The sequence below is a fragment of the Magnolia sinica genome, chromosome 3, assembly GCF_029962835.1.
Source record: "Magnolia sinica isolate HGM2019 chromosome 3, MsV1, whole genome shotgun sequence".
Classification (NCBI taxonomy): Eukaryota; Viridiplantae; Streptophyta; class Magnoliopsida; order Magnoliales; family Magnoliaceae; genus Magnolia; species Magnolia sinica.
In genome coordinates this window covers 7,064,243-7,084,004 of record NC_080575.1, presented here as the reverse complement: position 1 = coordinate 7,084,004, position 19,762 = coordinate 7,064,243, and the positions used below count along the sequence as shown (strand labels likewise).

General features: G+C 40.9%; 2 protein-coding genes across 3 annotated transcripts; one reads left to right on the top strand and one right to left on the bottom strand.

The window, feature by feature from the left end:
• The first annotated feature begins 1,000 nt into the window (after positions 1 to 1,000).
• On the top strand, positions 1,001 to 13,727 carry LOC131239410 (probable protein S-acyltransferase 7). 2 transcript variants are annotated; one of them, XM_058237101.1, is made up of 5 exons: positions 1,002 to 1,397; positions 4,351 to 4,533; positions 11,307 to 11,606; positions 12,219 to 12,452; positions 12,914 to 13,727. In XM_058237101.1, exons 1-5 carry the CDS (start codon positions 1,299 to 1,301, stop codon positions 13,433 to 13,435), a joined length of 1,338 nt encoding a protein of 445 aa, XP_058093084.1. In that variant the 5' UTR covers positions 1,002 to 1,298; the 3' UTR covers positions 13,436 to 13,727. The 2 variants fall into 2 exon arrangements, with proteins under 2 accessions (XP_058093085.1, XP_058093084.1); XM_058237102.1 differs by lacking the exon at positions 4,351 to 4,533 and having other exon boundaries at positions 1,001 to 1,397.
• An 898-nt stretch (positions 13,728 to 14,625) lies between these two features.
• LOC131238785 (uncharacterized) lies at positions 14,626 to 15,571 on the bottom strand. Its single transcript, XM_058236385.1, has 2 exons — positions 15,366 to 15,571; positions 14,626 to 14,905 (listed from the first exon to the last, which is right to left on the bottom strand). The coding sequence occupies exons 1-2, from the start codon at positions 15,569 to 15,571 to the stop codon at positions 14,626 to 14,628; spliced, it is 486 nt and encodes a 161-aa protein (XP_058092368.1).
• Between the last annotated feature and the right edge of the window lie 4,191 nt (positions 15,572 to 19,762).

The following is a 19,762-nucleotide window of genomic DNA, read 5'->3' as shown; positions in this document are numbered from 1 at the left end:
ATACCATTCAATCCCTTCCAATCCACCCGGCCAAACGGGCCCTTAGGGCCTATTTGGCCGGACCGATCCCACGGTATTAGGTGGATGGGATTCAAAAAACATCATCATTACCCGTGGCAGGGACTGTTCCTGTTACCATGGGATAAGCGTAATTCCCTTTTTTGTTTGTAACATGGTGGTATATTGAAAGGTTGTACCTACTATCATTTGAAACTATTGACAATAACATAAATGTGTTATATCTAAACAGTTTATTTGTTTTGTAACCTCATTTTATGGCATGGGCCTAAAAATGAAGTAGATCCAAAACTTATGTGCCCCAAAGAAGTTTTCAACGGCAAGTGTTCAACCCCCATTGCTTTCTATGGTGGGGTTCACTTGAGCTTTAGAATTACCTGATTTTTTGATCAATGCTCTAAAATAATCTCAAAAAATGGGTGGACGGTGTGGATATAGCCCACACATCATGGTGGGATCTACACAACTTGCTAACATTTAGTGATATTAGCACAGACCCGATACGATTCCATCTAGCCTACTTACAAGCTTTTCCACTCTTCCCAAACATAGAGTGAAATTAGCACAGGACCAGATGCAATTCCATCCCACCTAAGCCCATCTAATCCAGCCGGCCAAACAGGCCCTTATGAGGGCCACTGTGATGTTTTTTTCCCATCCAACCTATAAATAAGGTAATGTAGACGTGGATTGAGTGTAAACACAAATATAAGCTTGATCCGAAGCTACTTCAGTTCCCAAAAACTTTTTAACGATGGACGTTCAATCCCCACTTTGTGGTCCACTTAAGATTTTTTCCTGCCTAATATTTTTCACCATACCTTAAAATGACCTGATAAACGGCGAGGATAAAACACTTACATCAATGTGGGCCCCAAAGAGCCCTGCTCGGACGGATTACCGTCCGGCGGGGGTAGGACGCAATCCGCGTGCACTTGGATTCCTACTTCAACGATACTCGCGCGAGTAGCCTGTGTAAAGGCAAGACGGCTGAAAGGAGAGCACCGCTCTCAAAAAATCCTCTCACTTTTTCCCATGTCTCGTCGCTGGAGAGAAAAGAGAAGTAAAATTCCCACCCGTACGGACCATGGCAGTTGCCGCCCGGTCTCACGACGCCGGGGATTCCCGGAATCTGACAACCCGGATCTGACCCACATGCCCGGAGATTCAAAACCCTAGAAAAGCCTCCCTCCTTCTCTCTCTCTCTCTCTCTCTCTCTCCCTCTCTCCCTCCTCTCTCTCTGCAATTCCTCGATCTCGATTTCCTCTGTCCGTCGAGAGATGTACGTAGTCCCTCCGCCTCAGGGTTCCGACCGGAGCGCCGCGGGAGCACCGGACGCCGTGGCGCCGCGGACTTACGAAACCTGGAAAGGCAGCAATGTAAGTAGAAATCCCTTTTCTGCTTCTAGGGTTTTGGCTTCGATTTCCCCTTCTTGATTCATCGTCTGCCTGAAATTAGGGTTTTAGACTGTCGCTAGAATCGTCTGTGACCGATTTCGATTCCGGACTGGATTTCGGCTGCGGTGTATGACGGATGAATTGAATAACTGAAAAAAGAACCAGTTTTGATCGTCAGGGGTTGATATTTACACCCCCTTTTCCACAGACACCCCATTCCTTGCAATCTGTGTAATGGTGAAGGGGTGCAGGTATCGAAAGGAAGGGGCGTTAAAAAAATAAAAATAAAAAATAGGAAGGAATGGGCATAAATATCATTATCTTAAAACTATCTTTTTGTAGCTTGGCTTGAAATGTAGGCATTTGAATCGTTAGGTTGTGTTTGGGCGTATCACTGGACCCTCGTTGGCTTACTTCAGATGATTGGCGTTTGGGTTGATACGAGTAATGAAACCCATATTAAGTCGAATTATTTTTTCCTGCCTTCTCCACTGCAAATCGTTAGTGAGATGAGAACAGGAAAGCAACGCTCATACCTGTTCTTATCTCACGAGGCGGTGGAGTGGTTACTCTTGATAATTCCATACACTCAACTATCGCCAAATGTTGTGGCTGTTCATCCGGTGGGCCCCACCCAGAATGCATGGTGGCCCGAAAAATCAGGCTGGTACAGCTGTCAAGTGTGTGGTGGGCCCCAAGAGTGATTTGTTTGCATACTGTTGGTCAGGTCTTTTTTAACTGTCCACTTTTCTGCCCACATGTGATCCACCCGATGCCAGATTGGCCCATTTTAGGGCCACATGAAATGCAGCTGTTGGTGGGGCCCACCAGATGAATGACCTAGATCTCACACACTTTCAGAGGTACGATTTGGGTGGCTACTCTTGCAAGAAGCATTTACATTTCTCCCATTTTCTTTTATAATAATACCTTGGATAGTTTTGAAAATTCAACACAATTTGATTTGATTTGACAAGTTGTCACTCAACCCTACTGAAGCCTGAGACAAGTCAGTCTATAGATTATGTTACTTATGCAGAAAACTTTGAGCAAACTGGACTTAGTGAATAGATCATCCTATTTCAGGGTAAATACTTACTCATTTGGTGACTTGAAAGTTGAACCCAAACCTTTCAGTTTCATACAACTTACACAACTGAATTAGAGTCACTGAGCCAACCAACACAGTAGGATGAGTTATTGTGCCTGTGCATGACCAACTCACAGTAGTCTCAATACATGTCTTAGCCATGTTGTGGTTTTGTTCAATAAATAGTGTTTATTGCAAGAGTTATGTACTTTTTTGGGTTGTGAGAGTGAGGTTCGTTGTTTATATTATAAAAGAGCAAGGCCTAGCAAGAGATTCTATTTGCGCTTTTATTCTTCAATTCACTAACTGCATGAGTGAAATTATATTTCTCAAAAAGGAAAAAAAATACTAATTGAATGAAATTATGTAAGTCTCAACTTCTGAACTCTTGGCTTTGGATGCTTCAGTGCGGGATTTGCTTATTTTCTTAATGCAATTAAGATGTTTGAGATCCATGTAGAATTTGGATCATTATCTCCCACTATTTTTTTAAATGTTTGTGTTCATTATTAAATCATATTTCTTAATTTGTTCAAGTAGAAAATGGCGACTAGTTCTTCTCTTGCATGTATTTTGTCTGGTTTTAACATAATACAAGATGCCTGGTTTTATTTTTTCATTTATGCAGGATTAGAACGTAAATAATGCATGAACAGAGGAGCTTAAAATCAGAACATAGGACATTCCCTAGGCAATATAATGAGTTCATGTATTTCATGTTGAATGCGTGTTAGACTATATTCACTATGAGCTCCTGGATGCTGTTATCTTGGTCACCTAGAATATAGGAATCATGGTGTAACTTCAGTGAAGTGATTCCATCTCATTGTGTATATGATAATTCATTAACGTTTACCTATATGGACCGACACAATATTTTGCATGTTGGCCTTCTACATTTCAGTTACCTTTAACTTCAAGTTTGGTAAGACACAATGTTCTTGAATTAAAAAAAAGGCTGAAAGAACAAGGTTGAAACGAAAATAAGGACCATTTTGTTTACAAATTATGTAGACGCATTGACGGTTCGCCAAGACTAGAAGGTGAAAAGATAACTGTGGTGCACAAAATAGCCGCTTGATGATAGACCAGTCACTGCTTTAGGCACTGAGATGTTTCTGTAGCTAGTTAAGAATCCAACCTGAAGTTGCTCTTTTGTCCAACAGCCCTACTCCCATATGCTGTGCTTGTGCCTTAGAGTATGTTGGCACTGCGGATTTACACACAACTCCATTTTTAGAATGTATTGGGGATTTTTAATTTAGTCTAGGCTAGTTCGGAAATTCTCCATTATATACATTCTTCCATCTTTTTTTTTTTTTCCTCCTGTCTAAGTGCAACCTTTAACACTTGATGTAGATAGCTCAAATGTTTTTGTCAGTCTTAGATATAGAGCTCAATTTGGTTATATATGATGCGATCTCCATTTTCATGTGAGCTGCAGGTGAAAATTTGTTAGTTCTATAAAATCAAATGTCTGCATCCCCTTCACCAAGTCCATTCCATCTTATCACATCATCCTTTTTTATTTTTTATTTTTTATTTTCTTTTATAGGCACTTCATTGTGGATTCTGCAATGAAATCTTTCAAATTTAATTGATTCAAGATCTTTGGACTGGGAGTTACATTTATATTCGATCTTTCTATTCTCTTAGCTGATGTATACTGGGCTTCTTATCTTTGTTTCATGATTCCATTATTAAAGTTGGAGTGGTGAGAGGGTCACTTTATCTACACTTTCGAAGCTAAGAGTATTTATTTCTCTTGCAATGCCACAGAGGATATCACCATACAATTATTTTAAGAAATATCATCATTCACGTGGTTGTTCATATCTTATGCAGATATTTTTCCTTCAAGGGCGGATTATATTTGGACCCGATGTGAGATCTTTGGCGCTGACCATATTTCTCATTGCTGCTCCTTCCGCAATATTCTGTGTATTTGTTGCTAGAAAACTAATGGATGATTTTCCTCACCATCTGGGGATATCAATAATGGTGGTCGCTGTTGCATTCACATTATACGTGAGTATCATCTTTGTCCGAATATCTTACTCTATATGACTAGGCTCAAGTTGCCCAGTCTGTTTTCTTTGCAATCTCTATGTTTACCTTCTCACTGACATTGGATTAGTGGTAAATTTGCAATGATCTTTGCTAATGCTCATGTCATAGCATCCTAACGTAGATGTTGAGAAATGCTAAACTGATTTGCTTGAATAGCCCATGTTAGGCAATTTGCATTCTCATTGGAAGACGTATTCCAGAAATGGCTTCCAGGAAGAAACACCTGTTTGCATCTGGATGTGAGAGAATTGTAAAGAGATTGTGCAACAAAAAATTGGAGGGGCCCACTGTGATATCTATGTGTAGTCCTCTCCGTCCGTCAGTTGATGCAGATCATTTTAGGTAGTGAGTAAAAAAATCAGGCCAAGAATAAAACCTAAGTGGGCCACACCAGTCACCACAGGAAATAGTGGGGATGAGGACATCCACCATTTACCTTCGTGGTGTCCACCATGATTTTTATTTTCATCTAACCTTTTCATAAGGGGAATCCCACCAGGACGAAGTGGAAAAAGAAAAAAAAATATCATCTTGATAAAAAACTTCGGTGTGTGCGAGCGAAGCAGGTTTTTTAATGATGGGTGTCCCCATCCCTAGTGTTTTTTGTGGCATGGCCCGCATGATTGTTGGATCTACCATTTTTTTAGGACGATGTCGTAAGATGATCTACCTCAACAGATGGACAGAGTGGATTTAATATGTACATGATGGTCGCCCCACATAGCTTTTTGTTGCAGGACTCTTTGCAGTACTCACATCTGCATGGATCCAATGCTTGTTCTCTGAAAAAGATTCGTGGTGCATGTGTTTCAACGGAGGCACAAATAGCTCCTAATGAACAGTTCACACGGATCACCGTGGCATACCTCTTAGATTTTTGATGGCTTAATGTTTGTTTTTTCTTTGCAAGCTAGATAGTTTTACATTTGTTTTTTTCTTGTGAAAAATGTTATTTTGCTTTGTGGTGGTTGACTGCTGGATATTATGATGACTCAACATATTCTGTCTTTGGAACTCTAGTTGCTAGCTATGGTTGTTATCGCATCTTTTGAACACGTTATGCTTGTGGCTGATGTTTCATCACGACATCCTGCACATTGTTTATAGTGTTGGATTTGAGAACCATCACGGAGTCTAACCAGGACATAATGTGCATGTAATTGCATTCTTTGTTTCACGATGTTTTCAACTCCAGTGTGGTGATCTGTTATGATTTCTTCATGAAATTACTTATAATGCTCTCATATTTTTCTATTACCATTTGTCGATTCCAACTTCATGTATGTTAAAATTTCTTTTTTAATAGCTTTACATTTGTGGTGTACCTCTCCGTATCATACCTCACATGCTTTCACCTCACATGCTTTCACACTTTTACGTATCTATGTTGTGGCATTTAATAGATTTTAGAGGTAAACCTGCAAATTGTTCATAACATATTGGCTTTGCAGCCGTATTGTGGCTCATAAATAATAATCCCATATGTTATTTAGCCAACAATAGAGTAACTTTATGTTCTTCCAGCCATTTTCCATGTTGTAATTTTAGGTGATGATAAATGACTAAAAGTCCCTTTTTCCCTTAGAAGTGAGATGTAATATGAATAAAGTTGTATGAACTATTATATTAAAAAAATAATAGTATTCCCTTCTTCTCGTCCTTAGGCTTGATATGAATCTCTAATGATATCCGCTCCTAATGTCAATCTTTGAAAAGACCTTTGCTCCATGCAGCATGTCTTACATATCATCCAAGCGGGGAATAGGATACCGGTACTTTAGTAGTTCAGCTGATCAAATGACTATTCACACACATCCTCAAAGATTCTTCTTAGAAGATAATTATGTAAAAAAAAAATATGGTGACATATTTTCCTGAATTAAGCTCTTTTATAGAACCTCAACAACATTTTAGTGGAGCTCGACATGTAGTACGCAAGATTCGATAGACTTGAACCCAACACTAAATGTGGTGTCGAATGTCCTCATAGGAGGAAGTTCGACTAGGAGTCCTTCGAGCACCAAGTCTTCGTATTCATGAATGAGCTCTTTTATAGGAGGCAGAATATCAGAATGTTTTGTGCAAGGTATTATGTAACGATCTCTCTCTCTCTCTCTCTCTCTAAATTGAAAAAACCCTAAAAACCTGTATCTACCCCTTAACATTGATTTTTTTTTTTCAAAAAACATGTATTTGCCCCATCACAGATCATTACGGGGCTATTACAACCTCTACAGGGGGCGTAACGGGCCGTTAACAGTAGTTATAGGTAATTTTTTTCATAACAGTTGTTACGACCATTACGACCCCATAAACGATTGCTACCGTAAAGGTATGGCCTTTACGACGTTGTAACGGCCTTTACGGCATACCACGGTTTTGTCTTTTTTAGCAATCAAATAAATAAATAATGTTAGTCTCCTTGTGTTCATCTTCAAAGTTTTCCACTCACAACAATTTTTAAACATGTTGAAAAGATGTTTCATTTGGTGCAATGTGATATTAACACCATTCTTAAGGAAGGAATAAACATGTCAGTGGAGCTTGACATGTAGTACGCAAGATTCGATAGACTTGAACCCAACACTAAATATGGTGTCGAATGTTCCTTATAGGAGGAAGTTCGACTAGGAGTCCTTCGAGCACCAAGTCTTCGTATTCATGAATGAGCTCTTTTATAGGAGGCAGAATATCTGACTGTTTTGTGCAAGGTATTATGTAACGATCTCATAATTCAAAAAACATGTATTTGGCCCATGACAGACCATTACGGGGATGTTACAGCCTTTACAGGGGGCGTAACGGGCCGTTAACAGTAGTTATAGGTCATTTTTTATCCATAATGGTTGTTACGACCATTACGACCCCGTAAACGATTGCCACAATAAAGGTATGGCCTTTACGGCATACCATGGTTTTGTGTCTTTTTTGGCAATCAAATAAATAAATAATGTTAGTCTCCTTGCGTTCATCTTCAAACTTTTCCACTCACAACAATTTTTAAACATGTTGAAAAGATGTTTCATCTGGTGTAATGTGATATTAACACCATTCTTAAGGAAGGAATAAGTGTTAGCCCGAGTCAAATGCACCATATCTTTGACCCATAACCATGGTCCCTTTACAAAATGTCGCATGCATCCATGAGGACCGTGTCATACCACATGTCATATGTGTACTTAGATCCATTGGGGAGTTAAAATAAGCACCTAGAGTTAATAGAAACTTCTCCCCCCTTCTTGAACCAACAAATTTGGTATTGGGCGTGGATGCTTATATTCTTTCAGAGAAAAGGAACAAAGTTGACAATGTTCTCACCAATCAGAGAATACAAAGTTGAAAGTGTTCTTTGAGTTTTAAATTTATTCACCATTTCTTGTGAGGTAGTTCTCATTGCTCTCCCCATCTTCTAAAATCGTATATATCTTCCCATTAGAAGTGAAAGTTATGAGGAAGATATTATGTTGCAACCATCACCTGTCATTAATCACCAGAGGTGTTGATAGCATGGTCCTTTGGATAACCAATGAGTTGCCCATATCACCATAGACATTTGCCACATCTTTCTCAACATGCGCCCCATCCTCATGTGTATTAACATATGTTTTTCATATTTTGGGTCGTCTTCAACTTTCATATGCATGTTGTCAGGAGCATCTTCACCACATTCCCCTTCCTTGGCCAAATTCACTTTAATTGTGAACTCAGGTTCATGATAGTGAAAGGAGTGTTATTTTGCCTCGTCTTTGGCACACCAATACCTTGTCCATAACCACCTCCTCTAGGTTGGGGGCTTGGCTCCATTGTTGGATTTGGCCCATCAACTCTTGACCTATGGGAAGTCTCATGGTTGTCTTACCTGGGAAGTTAGCGTGCTGCCCCATCATTAATGATGGCCTTCATGGGGCACCAAATCGTCTCCCAAGTCATTAATTAATTATCTCCTCAACTTTTAACGCAAGAATGCATGCATTGAACATTTTAGATACTACTTTAAAAGACAATTCATTTCTAGCATCCAGGTTAAGACCATTAAAATATCTTGAAATCTTTTGGTCTTCATACTTAACGAAACCTTGCTTGTAATGTCAATGTGTGGAACTCCTCAGTATATTCATTTATCGATTTATTCTCTTCATATAGATTGTGACCTAATAGAGGTCACATGCATAAATCTCTGGTAGGAACTTTCTTTTTAGCGTCTTTTTCATATTTTCCCAAAAATATACTCTCCTTACCTTGACGGATTTGTTTGGCTTTATGATTGGTCCACTACTTTCTCCATACCTCAACGGATTTGTTTGGCTTGGAGAGTATTCCAAACATGTTATCGCATGACTGAAAAAACTTTATAGCTACTAACTTAACCTTCCAATTGTCCACGATTTCTTTGTACGATTGTACCTGAACACCTATTCCACCTTGCTTAGCCAATCGGTGAAGTCATCAACAGGGAAACGACCATGGAATTCTAGAATTTCTGCCTTAATTTTGAGCTCTCTGTCACATTCCAACAATCAAAGGATTCGATCATTGGTATCTTTACAAGCTGAGGCCATTTTTTTTTTAGTTAGGACCTTGGTGGGGACCTTCCCCCACGATTCCACTTGTTCCAACTTCAGTCTTTGGATTCCCTCCACACTAGAGCTCTCTCACTTGCATATTGATATTGCCTACCAAATGTGTGAGTTGATCTACTCGCTCTGTGAGTGCGTAGATCAATTGGGTTACTTGCGCAAACTCTTCCTGTATCACTCCTTTTGAAGCCATTAAGAGACGATAAGAGTCGAAAATCCTTGAAGATGACCCGCTTTGATACCAAAATGGTGGAACTTGGTCATCGAGTCAATGAGATCTCAAACACTTGAATCGTAGAGAATGGACAGGAGAAAAGCCACAAGAAATGTTTAAGCAAAGAGAAGAAATAACTTTTTTGATATTCAAACTTCTTCTTTTACAATACTTAAGGAAATTCACAACATAGAAAATGTGGAATTCCTAACTCAAAACAGAGATTGGTAGCTAGAAAACCAAAACCATGTCCAGTCCACTGCCTATCAAAATGTTTGTTAAGCCGCAATATTACATTATATGTCACCACTAGCACCATATATATCTTCTCCTGTCCATGCATATGCACAGTGAAAAGGAACCCTTCTATGGATTTGAGAGCTTCATATCCTGTACAGACCATATCACATTCTTCAACAATGAATGTTGCATGGCAACTCATTTACATTGTGGACATACTAGAAATGGCATGAGTAGCAGCAAACTTAATAGCTTGCCAGGTGATACTTTCCAAGTAGGAATCGGTTGGCTCTAGGAAGTACTCAAAGAGTTAAACTGTATACCACAATGACAGAATGGTTCATGCAATTTATTTATTTATTTTTATAATAATTCATGAAAATTTGTTTATATTATATTTCACGTTTTTTTGGGAAAAAAAAGACTTTAATCATTTATGATTGCCTAAAGTTATAACTTGAAAAACAACTGGAAGAACATAAAGTTAGTCTATGTTAGTTGAATAACACGGTTTATTATTTAGGAGCCATAGTATGGCTGCAAGGCCGAGCTGTTTTGAACACTTTGCAGGTTAGCTCTTTAAATGTTTGTGGCAAATTATTGTTTCTCCTCTTGTAGCTTTCCCTTGTCTGGGTCTACATTTTCATATCTGTCTCTCTTTCAAATGTCACTGAACCATGCAAGAGTGGAAAAATGGCCAGGGTTCAATTAAGAGGCTTCTTTTCTACTGTCTCCTGTTTGTATGGAACTAAAATTAGCAGGTGTGCTACTCCACCCGAATTCTCTTTTCCAGAAGGTTGAATAAAACCTGCAGAAAAAGAAAAACAGAAAAGATTGATTCAGTTTACTATGCAACATAAAGGTTTTCATTTTCTCTGATCCGGTGCTGCTTTTTTACTTTTTTCTTTTTTATTTTAAGTTTTGCCCAGGTAAGAAGGTCACAAGGCCTTTATTTCTTGGGTAGAGTTTTGGGGCCACAGCCACGCCAAAACTCAGAAACTGTTCTCAGGGGAATGGTCATGCCTCAGGATCTATGTTCATTAACCAACTGAACTATTGAGTTGGAGGCTCTATGATTGGTGCTGTTTTAATACTCAGTGGAAAAAATTGCATCAAACAGGTAATAAATTGAAATATACCTATTGGAAGACTCATGGTCATACTGAAAATTTACACTTTAATACATCAAGAGGTGTATTTCAATTTCTTATCACCTGGTTGATGGATCACAACTATATCACTAGAAATTTAGATGCTGTTTCAAAATTTCTATTTGTAGGCGATTGAAACATACCTAGAAAAGAAGTAATGCATCATCATGCTGATGGTGTAAAAATGCCTACCTATTGATCAGTTCTTAAAACATACACATACTCAGGCGGGTCATGAGCATATCAATCATGATATTAGAGGCTTCCTATCATGACTGGAAGAGTCCTATTATAACTGACCATAACTTTGGTCAAGATACTAGCATCGTATAATAAGCTCTCGGCGTCCTTTATTACATTTGAAGTAAGAACCATTATACAAACAGATCTGGCAATGGTTGCCGTAATTAGTATATATATGCATATGTGGGATCATGAACATTCTGTATTTGTTTCTTATTGCTTCTCTCTGACTTGACCATACACGTGCTCGCTGTTCTTGCCCTGAATTTCAAAATCTCAAACTGACCAAGGCTTCTGGTTACTCAGGTTTTATCTCTTCTCCTGTTCACCTCCGGAAGAGATCCTGGTATTATACCACCTAATTTACATCCGCCAGAGCCAGAAGGCCATGATGGGAGCATGGAAGTTGGAGGTGGCCAAACTCCGCAGCAGTTGCGCCTACCTCGCATGAAGGATGTTGTTGTCAATGGGATCACTGTGAAGATCAAATACTGTGATACCTGCATGCTGTATCGGCCCCCTCGCTGCTCCCACTGTTCCATCTGTAACAACTGTGTGGAACGTTTCGATCACCACTGCCCTTGGGTAGGGCAGTGTATTGGGTTGGTGAGGCACCCAAATGTCTATAATTTCTATCAAGCATGCGCTATGTTATTGATATACTAACCATACTAAATCACATTCAACTGTCATACGCACGTGCCCCCATCTGAATCACCCATGGACCTGAAATTGCACTGGTTGGATAGTGCTAACCATTCTATTGGATGACTTGTTTAGGAAGAAAATGGATGATTAAAAAATGGACTAGTGGATCACGTCTAATGGACAGGTCTTCTATCTAAGCACTAATGATTTCGGAGGATGTAATTATTGGGCTCTAGCCTATCCATGATGGGGCCCGACAAAAATGACTTTAGATTTCAGACACACCACATTTCAACTCGGGCTGTAGTGAGATTTGCATGTGATATTTTTGCAGTGTTAAATTAGCATTCCCAACCAGATATATTATGTGCCTGCTGAATTTATGGAAAAAAAGAGGGAGGTTTGGGAATTTAAAAGGAGAGGGGAGGTTTGGGAATTTAAAAGGAGAGGGAAGGATGGAGAATCCAAAAAATAGAAGACAGAAAAAGCAGCAGCTAGCGTGTGTTTCTTTGTTACTCCATTTTGTAGATATTTGCACCAATCTCTTATCTATTTCACTTCTGGTTGCAGCGCAACTACCGGTTCTTCTTCATGTTTGTCTTTTCCACAACTCTGCTGTGTATATATGTATTCGGGTTTTGCTGGGTGTACATCAAGAGAATCATGGATGCTGAACACATCACAATCTGGAAGGCAATGACCAAGACTCCCGCCTCCATTGTGCTCATAATTTACACTTTCATATCAGTTTGGTTTGTTGGTGGCCTCACTGTCTTCCACTTGTATCTCATCAGCACGAACCAGGTAAACTAACCACTTTTAAGTACTCCCATGGGTATTTGCAAGAGTCAGATTACATATCCCACTCTCCCACATGTTCCAACTTCCAATGTAGCAAGTGTGTATGAGATCTAGGCTCCTCAGGAGGAGGCTGTTGCCATGCATGTGCTGTGGCCCAAAATTCAGGCCAGTCCTGTCATTAGGTGGGCAACACGTATACATAGTCAATTCTTTTAACTGTCCAATTTTCTCATTCTAAAGCAGCCCGCCTGATTAGCAAACCAGCATTGGGCCACAGTTCATGCATGGTGGGCACCTCTGATGAATGATGTGGGTCTCAGGCGTGCCACATTGACACTTCTTCGCAAGTAGCCATCACGTTTCTCACCATGTTCTCAAGTCTGACCCCTGTGAAAAGAGCACGGAGGTCTTCAACATATATTCTTTGATTGATGTATTGTCATTCTTTTGGATTCTGTTTGCAGACAACCTACGAGAACTTCAGATATCGATATGATCAGCGGGCTAACCCATATAATCAAGGGGTGGTGAAGAACTTCAAAGAGGTGTTCTTTACGAGCATTCCTCCGTCAAAGAATAAGTTCAGGGCAAGAGTACCACAGGACCTGGGGATGCAACTACGTTCAGTGGGTGGAGGGTTTATGAGTCCAAACATGGGGAAAGCTGTTGGGGATCTGGAAGTGGGTAGAAAGGCGACATGGGGAGAGGCAAGAGAAGGGACGGCTGATCTTGAAGCAGGCTTCAGCCACGATGGTTTGGAGAACAAGGATGGTGGGTTCATTGGTGAGGCTTCCCCGGATTTGAGCCAGGCCCTCCCAACAGAGGGCATGGAGGGGCGGGCTGGGGTTCATCACCCAAGGCGTTCCAGTTGGGGCAGAAGAAGTGGGAGCTGGGAAATATCGCCTGATGTCCTTGCGATGGCAGCAGAGGCTGGGGAATCGGATAGGATTGGCAGCGGCAGCAGCACGAACGGAAATCATCGATAGGATGGTCTGGTTGGATTGGGCTTGAACGTTTTGGTGGTAGGATGCTGTAAGTTATGTTGCATGTGTTTGTACTGACTGGCGCATCGGGACACTATTCAGGACCCGATGGATCAGCAGCCTATAGTTTCTCTTACCTCCAGTGAATGGATGTGTTGCAGTTGTGGAAGTGTCCGGTTTGTTGGTTTTCTAGGGTTTTGCTTATTCGAGGACTTTGATTATCAGTACTGAGGTTTGTCTGAATTTGGGTGTACAGGGGCTGAAATCTTGCAGAGGACGCTCTGATTTCCACGGATTTGTTTTTCTTCTACCATTTTTAAAGCTAAGCATTTACTTAAATTTGTTTTTATCAGCAATACAACATACCGTGGTGCAGTGATCTAGGCGATTGTCTGTTGGGCCGCACCTTGGAAGCCCTTTCTAGATTGGGAAATAGCAGTTGCCAAATCAGTTCACCATGTTTCTCTCCATCATTAATAAGTTGAAAAATGAGATTTCTAGGTTGTACTATAAACTGGATTTTCGGTGTGTGATCATCTGCAGTTGGCCCATGTAACAATGGCCTGAATCATTGAAGCCATGAGTCACCTGAACACAATTAACTCAGGATTTTATTACGCTGCATGTCACAGGTCAGAGGTATGAAGGAGCTTATATATAAGCCAAAAGGGAGCCTTCTGTAAAAGTGAGGCGTGGTGTTGCCCGAGAGAGATCTGGGCCATTCATCGCGTGGATCTCAGAATCTCCTTAGAATTACTCCATTCCAATTTAATGCGGACATAAGTACATTTGAGGAAAAAAAATTGCACATGAGCCATGGACCTATGTTCGTCTGAGCCTGACCCAGCTCGGACCAGGACCGTTGCCAATCCCACCAAGTCTTGAAGAAATTCTTTGCTCAGAGATCTTCATATGGACCCAAAAATACGAGATTGTTTCATGATTGACCGTCCATCCTCAGGGCCCTCGATAGAAGTTTTGCTTTCTTTCTTTCTATTGTAAAGTCTTGGAACCGAGATATAAATATAGGAAGCGACAACGCGATTTCCGTTTTCAACGTGTGTTTTTCAAGCGTCACAAAACATCCTAACAAACTTCCTAATTATTGTTTAAGAAGAATCCTAATTCAGAATACTGGGCTGTGGCGGAGGAGCGGCTAAGATGGTGGTGCCTGGGCTGTGGCGGGGTAGCGGCTAAGATGGTGGTGCGTGATGGGGTTGAGGAGTGAACGGCTCTGATGACGGGAGGTCGGATGCTTGTTCAGCGAGTTTGTGATGGTGGGTCACGCAGTCGTCTGTGTCGGGGCTGAAGCTGAAATCCGAAGAAGAAGAAGAAGAAGGGTTTTGTGGGGGTTTTGATTTGATGAGAATATCATTAGGGAATAAGGGAAAGGAGAGGAGGTTTTGTCTTGGGTAAGGAGGAGGTGGTGCCAAAGACAGTTGTGGGGCCTTTGATGGAGGGCTGAGATTGATTCTAGAAGAAGAACAGGAAGAAGAGAAGGGATGAAGATGATGGGTTTTGGAAGGAGGGAAGAAGGGTTTTGAGAGAGAGAGATTGGCTGACATGGTTTTTGCTCGATAGAAGTTTTGCTTTCTTTCTTTCTATTGTAAAGTCTTGGAACCGAGATATAAATATAGGAAGCGACAACGCGATTTCCGTTTTCAACGTGTGTTTTTCAAGCGAAAGCGCCGTCTGCATTTTCATCGCGGATTTATTTATTTATTTATTTATTATTGCGCTAAGTGGGCCCGCGGTTCTGTAATCCATACCGTTGATCTGTTTTGTTCTAATGTGGATTGGCTGTATCTGCAAATTTTGCCTCTGTAGGAGAATATAGACTCTCGATTTGGGTCCAACAGACGGGTCGTGCTATTAGTGGCTGGGATCTTCCAATCCGGGAGATTTTACGCCTCGGTCCCACCTGTATGAATACCGATTAGGAAACGTATCATGCAAGTCTCCGGGCGTCAATTGCTTGTCCCCCGGTGGAGGAACTTTCTGTTGGCGGAGTGCACGTCTCCCACCCGCAGGCGGACCAGGATTCCCAGCCACCCAGATCGTCGGGGACGCGGATTGGGTACTGATAGCGTCAGTAGCGATGTGGCTACTGACAGTGCTCCGTGGGCGCTTTCCATCCATTTTTCAGACTATTCCACGGCCTGGGCTCAAAAAAGAGGTGTATCCAAATCTCACATGGACCACATCATAGAAAAGAGTAGTAATTGAACACTCACCATTCACGTATGTATGACCTAATCAATAAGTTCGATGACAAATAAGCATTACGGTAAGCCCTGGGAAGTTTTGAGATGACCAATAACAAATAAGCATTAAAAGTTGGAAGTTTTTAATCGAGATCTAGATATCCCTCTTTCATGAGATCGTTATGGGTAATGATTTAGAAAAATAGATAAATCACTTCGATAAAACACATATATCATGCGGAGCCCACCTTCACTACTGATGATTCAATACACAATCTGTGTCCCACAGTCGGAAGCTGTGGGCCACCGTGGTATTCGTAAGTAAGGCGTATCCAAAACTCAAAGACTACACTACATGAAAAATTGGTAAAGGAAATGGCCGGGTCAAAACTTCCCGAGGTCCTTTCTGATGTCTGTATGGCATCCAAAACCTTTCATGAGGTCATTCCCACTGGGATGAGCTGAGAAGACGATAATATTAGCCTGATACGGAATGTTTCAACGGTGGTTGTATAATCCCCACCGTTTCCTGTAGCATAGCCCGATTGAGTTTTGGATCTGCCTAATTTTTGGTTTTGTGCTCTAAAATGAGCTGAAAAATTGGATTGACGGGGTGGATTTTTCTCAGACATAACGGTGGTCCCCACTTAGCTTCCGACCGCAGGAACTTTCAGAAGTCGGGGGTCGCAAGCAATCAAGCGTCCGCCGCACGCTATTTCGAAAGAGGATCGTGTTATCATACGCGGCCCGCTTTATTGATACGCGGGTTTTCGAAAGTACCCGTCCACGTTCAAAGGAAAAAGGTCCCAGCTTGACCGGTTGGATTTTTTTAATCTCGGAAGGTTCCTGGGTCTGGATGCAGCCAACCATCGGTCTAATTACCAGCCATGGCAGCTGCTGGACCGGATCCTACTCTTCAACACCTTTTTAAAGTAGCGCATACAACACCCCTTGTGAGGCCCACCATGTTGTATATGTAAAATCCACTCCGTCCATCAGGTACTATCCGGTTACAGGGAAAAAATCCCTCTAAGATTTACTGCTCGGTTCGGTCAAACCACAGGGAGTGATAGATATGGTATAACAACCATAGGTTTGTGTGTGGATCCACCATGTGTTCATTCATCAAGTTCTCTCTTATATATATATATATATATAAAATAAAAATTTAGAGCAAGGTTAAAAAGACAATAATTTGTCTTCTTTGTAGTGCAAATCAATAGGGTTGTACCCGAACCGAGTTGGCTCGATTAGTTCGCTCAGCTTGACTCGAAAACGCTCGATTCAACTCGGTTCGAAAATGAGTTCGAGCTGAGTCGAGCTGATTTTTTGAACAAGCTCAAGCTTGCCCAAGCTGGACTCAACTTAGATCGAACCCCAACTCGAATCGAACTCGGATCGAACTAATTCGATGACTCGGTTATTTCGATATTGATGTTGCTCATCAAGTGTTTGATGAAATGACTTAACCAAGTGTCGACTGGTGGCGAGGAAGGTATGGATATGAAACAAATACCCTTGTGTCTTGATTTTGATGTTGTCTACTGAGTGTTTGATGATAATTCATTGTTGTTTTACATGCAGTAAGAAATTGAAGGTGCACTCTATGTGTTTGTAAAAATGATGCACATGTGAATTCGGCTTGATCGTAGCTTGAACTCGGCTCGAATTGGCCCGAGCTGTTGACCGAACTGAGCCAAGCCGAGTTCAAGTTGGGGTCAGCTAGCGGCCAAGCTGAGTCGAGCTATGCCAAGCTCAACTCGATTCAACTTGTGTACACCTCTCCAAATCAATGACAGGTACTATTCTGGTACCGAGAAGAGATATAGATTTTATGAGGGTTTGGGCTCTATTAAATCCTAGGGACAATACGCAAGAGCTTAGTTGCACGGTTTAAGAGGCATAAATTATCTTCAAGAAACGACATCATAATGAGCTTTGTGTTTCAAGTGTGGGTCATCCAACCAATAACAAAATCTAACACTGATAACCTTAGTTGGTTTTGGACAACCACCTATTATAAGTGAGAGCCAAGAGCAATGGTGTTGATCATGGAATTATGGTCCCACATGCATAAAATCCTATACATCAACAACATTGCATAAAATATTGGGCTTGTACTTTTTAGGGGCCATACTCCCCACTGACCTGAGAATGATTATCCCTAATAAGATTGGGATCTGATGAGGGGTGGCCCATATTTAAAAAACCTTATTAGAAGAATAATCTCAACCATGGGTCTATTCAATTTCAGTCATTAATTATTTTTGCTTTCCACCTTAAATTAAATTCCACCTATTCTGTTTGAGTTTTTAATAATAGACCAAAATGAATCAGGTTCAAGACTATGGTGTCACCTGATTTCTGTAGACCTGTCATGCTTACTCTAATGTTGGTTCAAGTATATGGTGATACCGGCACCATTGCACAACTCTTCCATCTTAACCTGAAATGTCAAAAATTTTGTGGGGGATTGTTGTATTTTAAATTATTTTAAAATAATTTAGTGTTTCAAAATATCCGTTGGGACGGGCCATGGCCGTGGCCATAGGTGCGCATGTGCCCTACGGATGTGTCTTTTCACTTAAGTCTAAAAGGTTGCATTCTTTCAATTTTTGTTTTAAAAAGTTGTCTTTTGAAGCTTCAGGGTCACACCAATTGAGTTTAAACCCAATAGTCACAACCCTTTTGTGAAAGGGTGTCTCTACACCCTTAAGGGTGTCTTCTCAAAGTCTATAAATAGACTTTTACTTTTTGGTTTTTAGTATGGATTAGAAAATTGGTTTCCTCTTTAAAAATTTGTATTTAAGTATTTTCTAGTTTAAGTTAAGACTACAAGTGGTTTGAGCCCATGTACAGTGAGTGCACCGGTGAGACCAGGTCATAGTCGTTGTATCCTAGAAGTTGATTACTCCGAAACTTGTTGCACTTGAGATGCTGTCTAAGGGGAGCAAATTTGATTTCAAGCTGAGTGACTCACGTCACGCCTTGACTTCTGTAAACCGATAAGTTTTCTATTTTTTTATTTTAATTTAATTTTATTTTATCTAAATAGTTTTTCAAACTCCATATCCCAACACCATTTTCACCTTAAGCTCCACTGTTTGTAAAAATGAAAACCCAAAGAGACTGAAACTAAGGAAACAAAAAGGCAAAAACCCATAAAAGAGGGCGTTGGATATCCCATTCACAATTTCTAATGGCTCAACTAAACAAATGGTTCAGATAAACCTAGGCTATGAATGGTTCAGATAACCCATAACCCCTCCCATTTGGCAGCGGATTGGGTGGTGTTGACGTGTTAGTGCTGTAAGGCACACTGCATGTGTTTTATCCACGCCTTTCATCAGTTTTGCATAGGCCTTACAGAATTCGGAGATATTAGTGGCCATCTCCAAAGGACACGTGGAGTTGGGCGCGGATTGGGTACTACTGGTCGGACGCGGATTTCCTGTGAAAGCCTTTCGCAGGAAGTTCCTGCGCATGGATGCTGGGTGGGGCCACTAATATGTTTTTGAGAAACCCACCCCGTCCGTTCGTTTTCAGAGATCATTTTAGGATGTGTGTCTAAAATTGAGGTGGAAACAAAACTCAAATGGGTCACACAAAAGGGAAAATTGGGGAAAGAAATTCCTACCGTTGAAATCTTCCTGAGCTCCACCTTGATGTTTATATGCTATCCAAACCATTTATAAGGTCATTCCCAATGGGATGAAGTGAAAATACCAAAATGATAGCCTGATACAAACCTTTTATAGCCATAAGAATGCTTCAACAGTTCTCACTGAATTGCCACTGTTTCTTCTCCTGTGTCCCATTTGAGTTTTGTATCCACCTCAGTTTTGGACATACGTCCTAAAATGATCTCTCAAAACGGACGGACGATGTGGATTTCTCACAAACATCTCGGAGGGACCCACCCAGTATCCTTACGTAGGAACTTCCTGCGAACGCCTTTCGCAGGAAATCCGCGTCCCTATTGGTCGCCACAGGAAAGGAAATGGATTGGCTACTCCTCTTGACACCAGCCAATGGCTGGTGGTCAGTGCTATGTGGGCCCCACCATGATGTATTTGTTTCATCCATGCCGTCCATATATTTTTAAAGATTATTTTAGGTTATGACA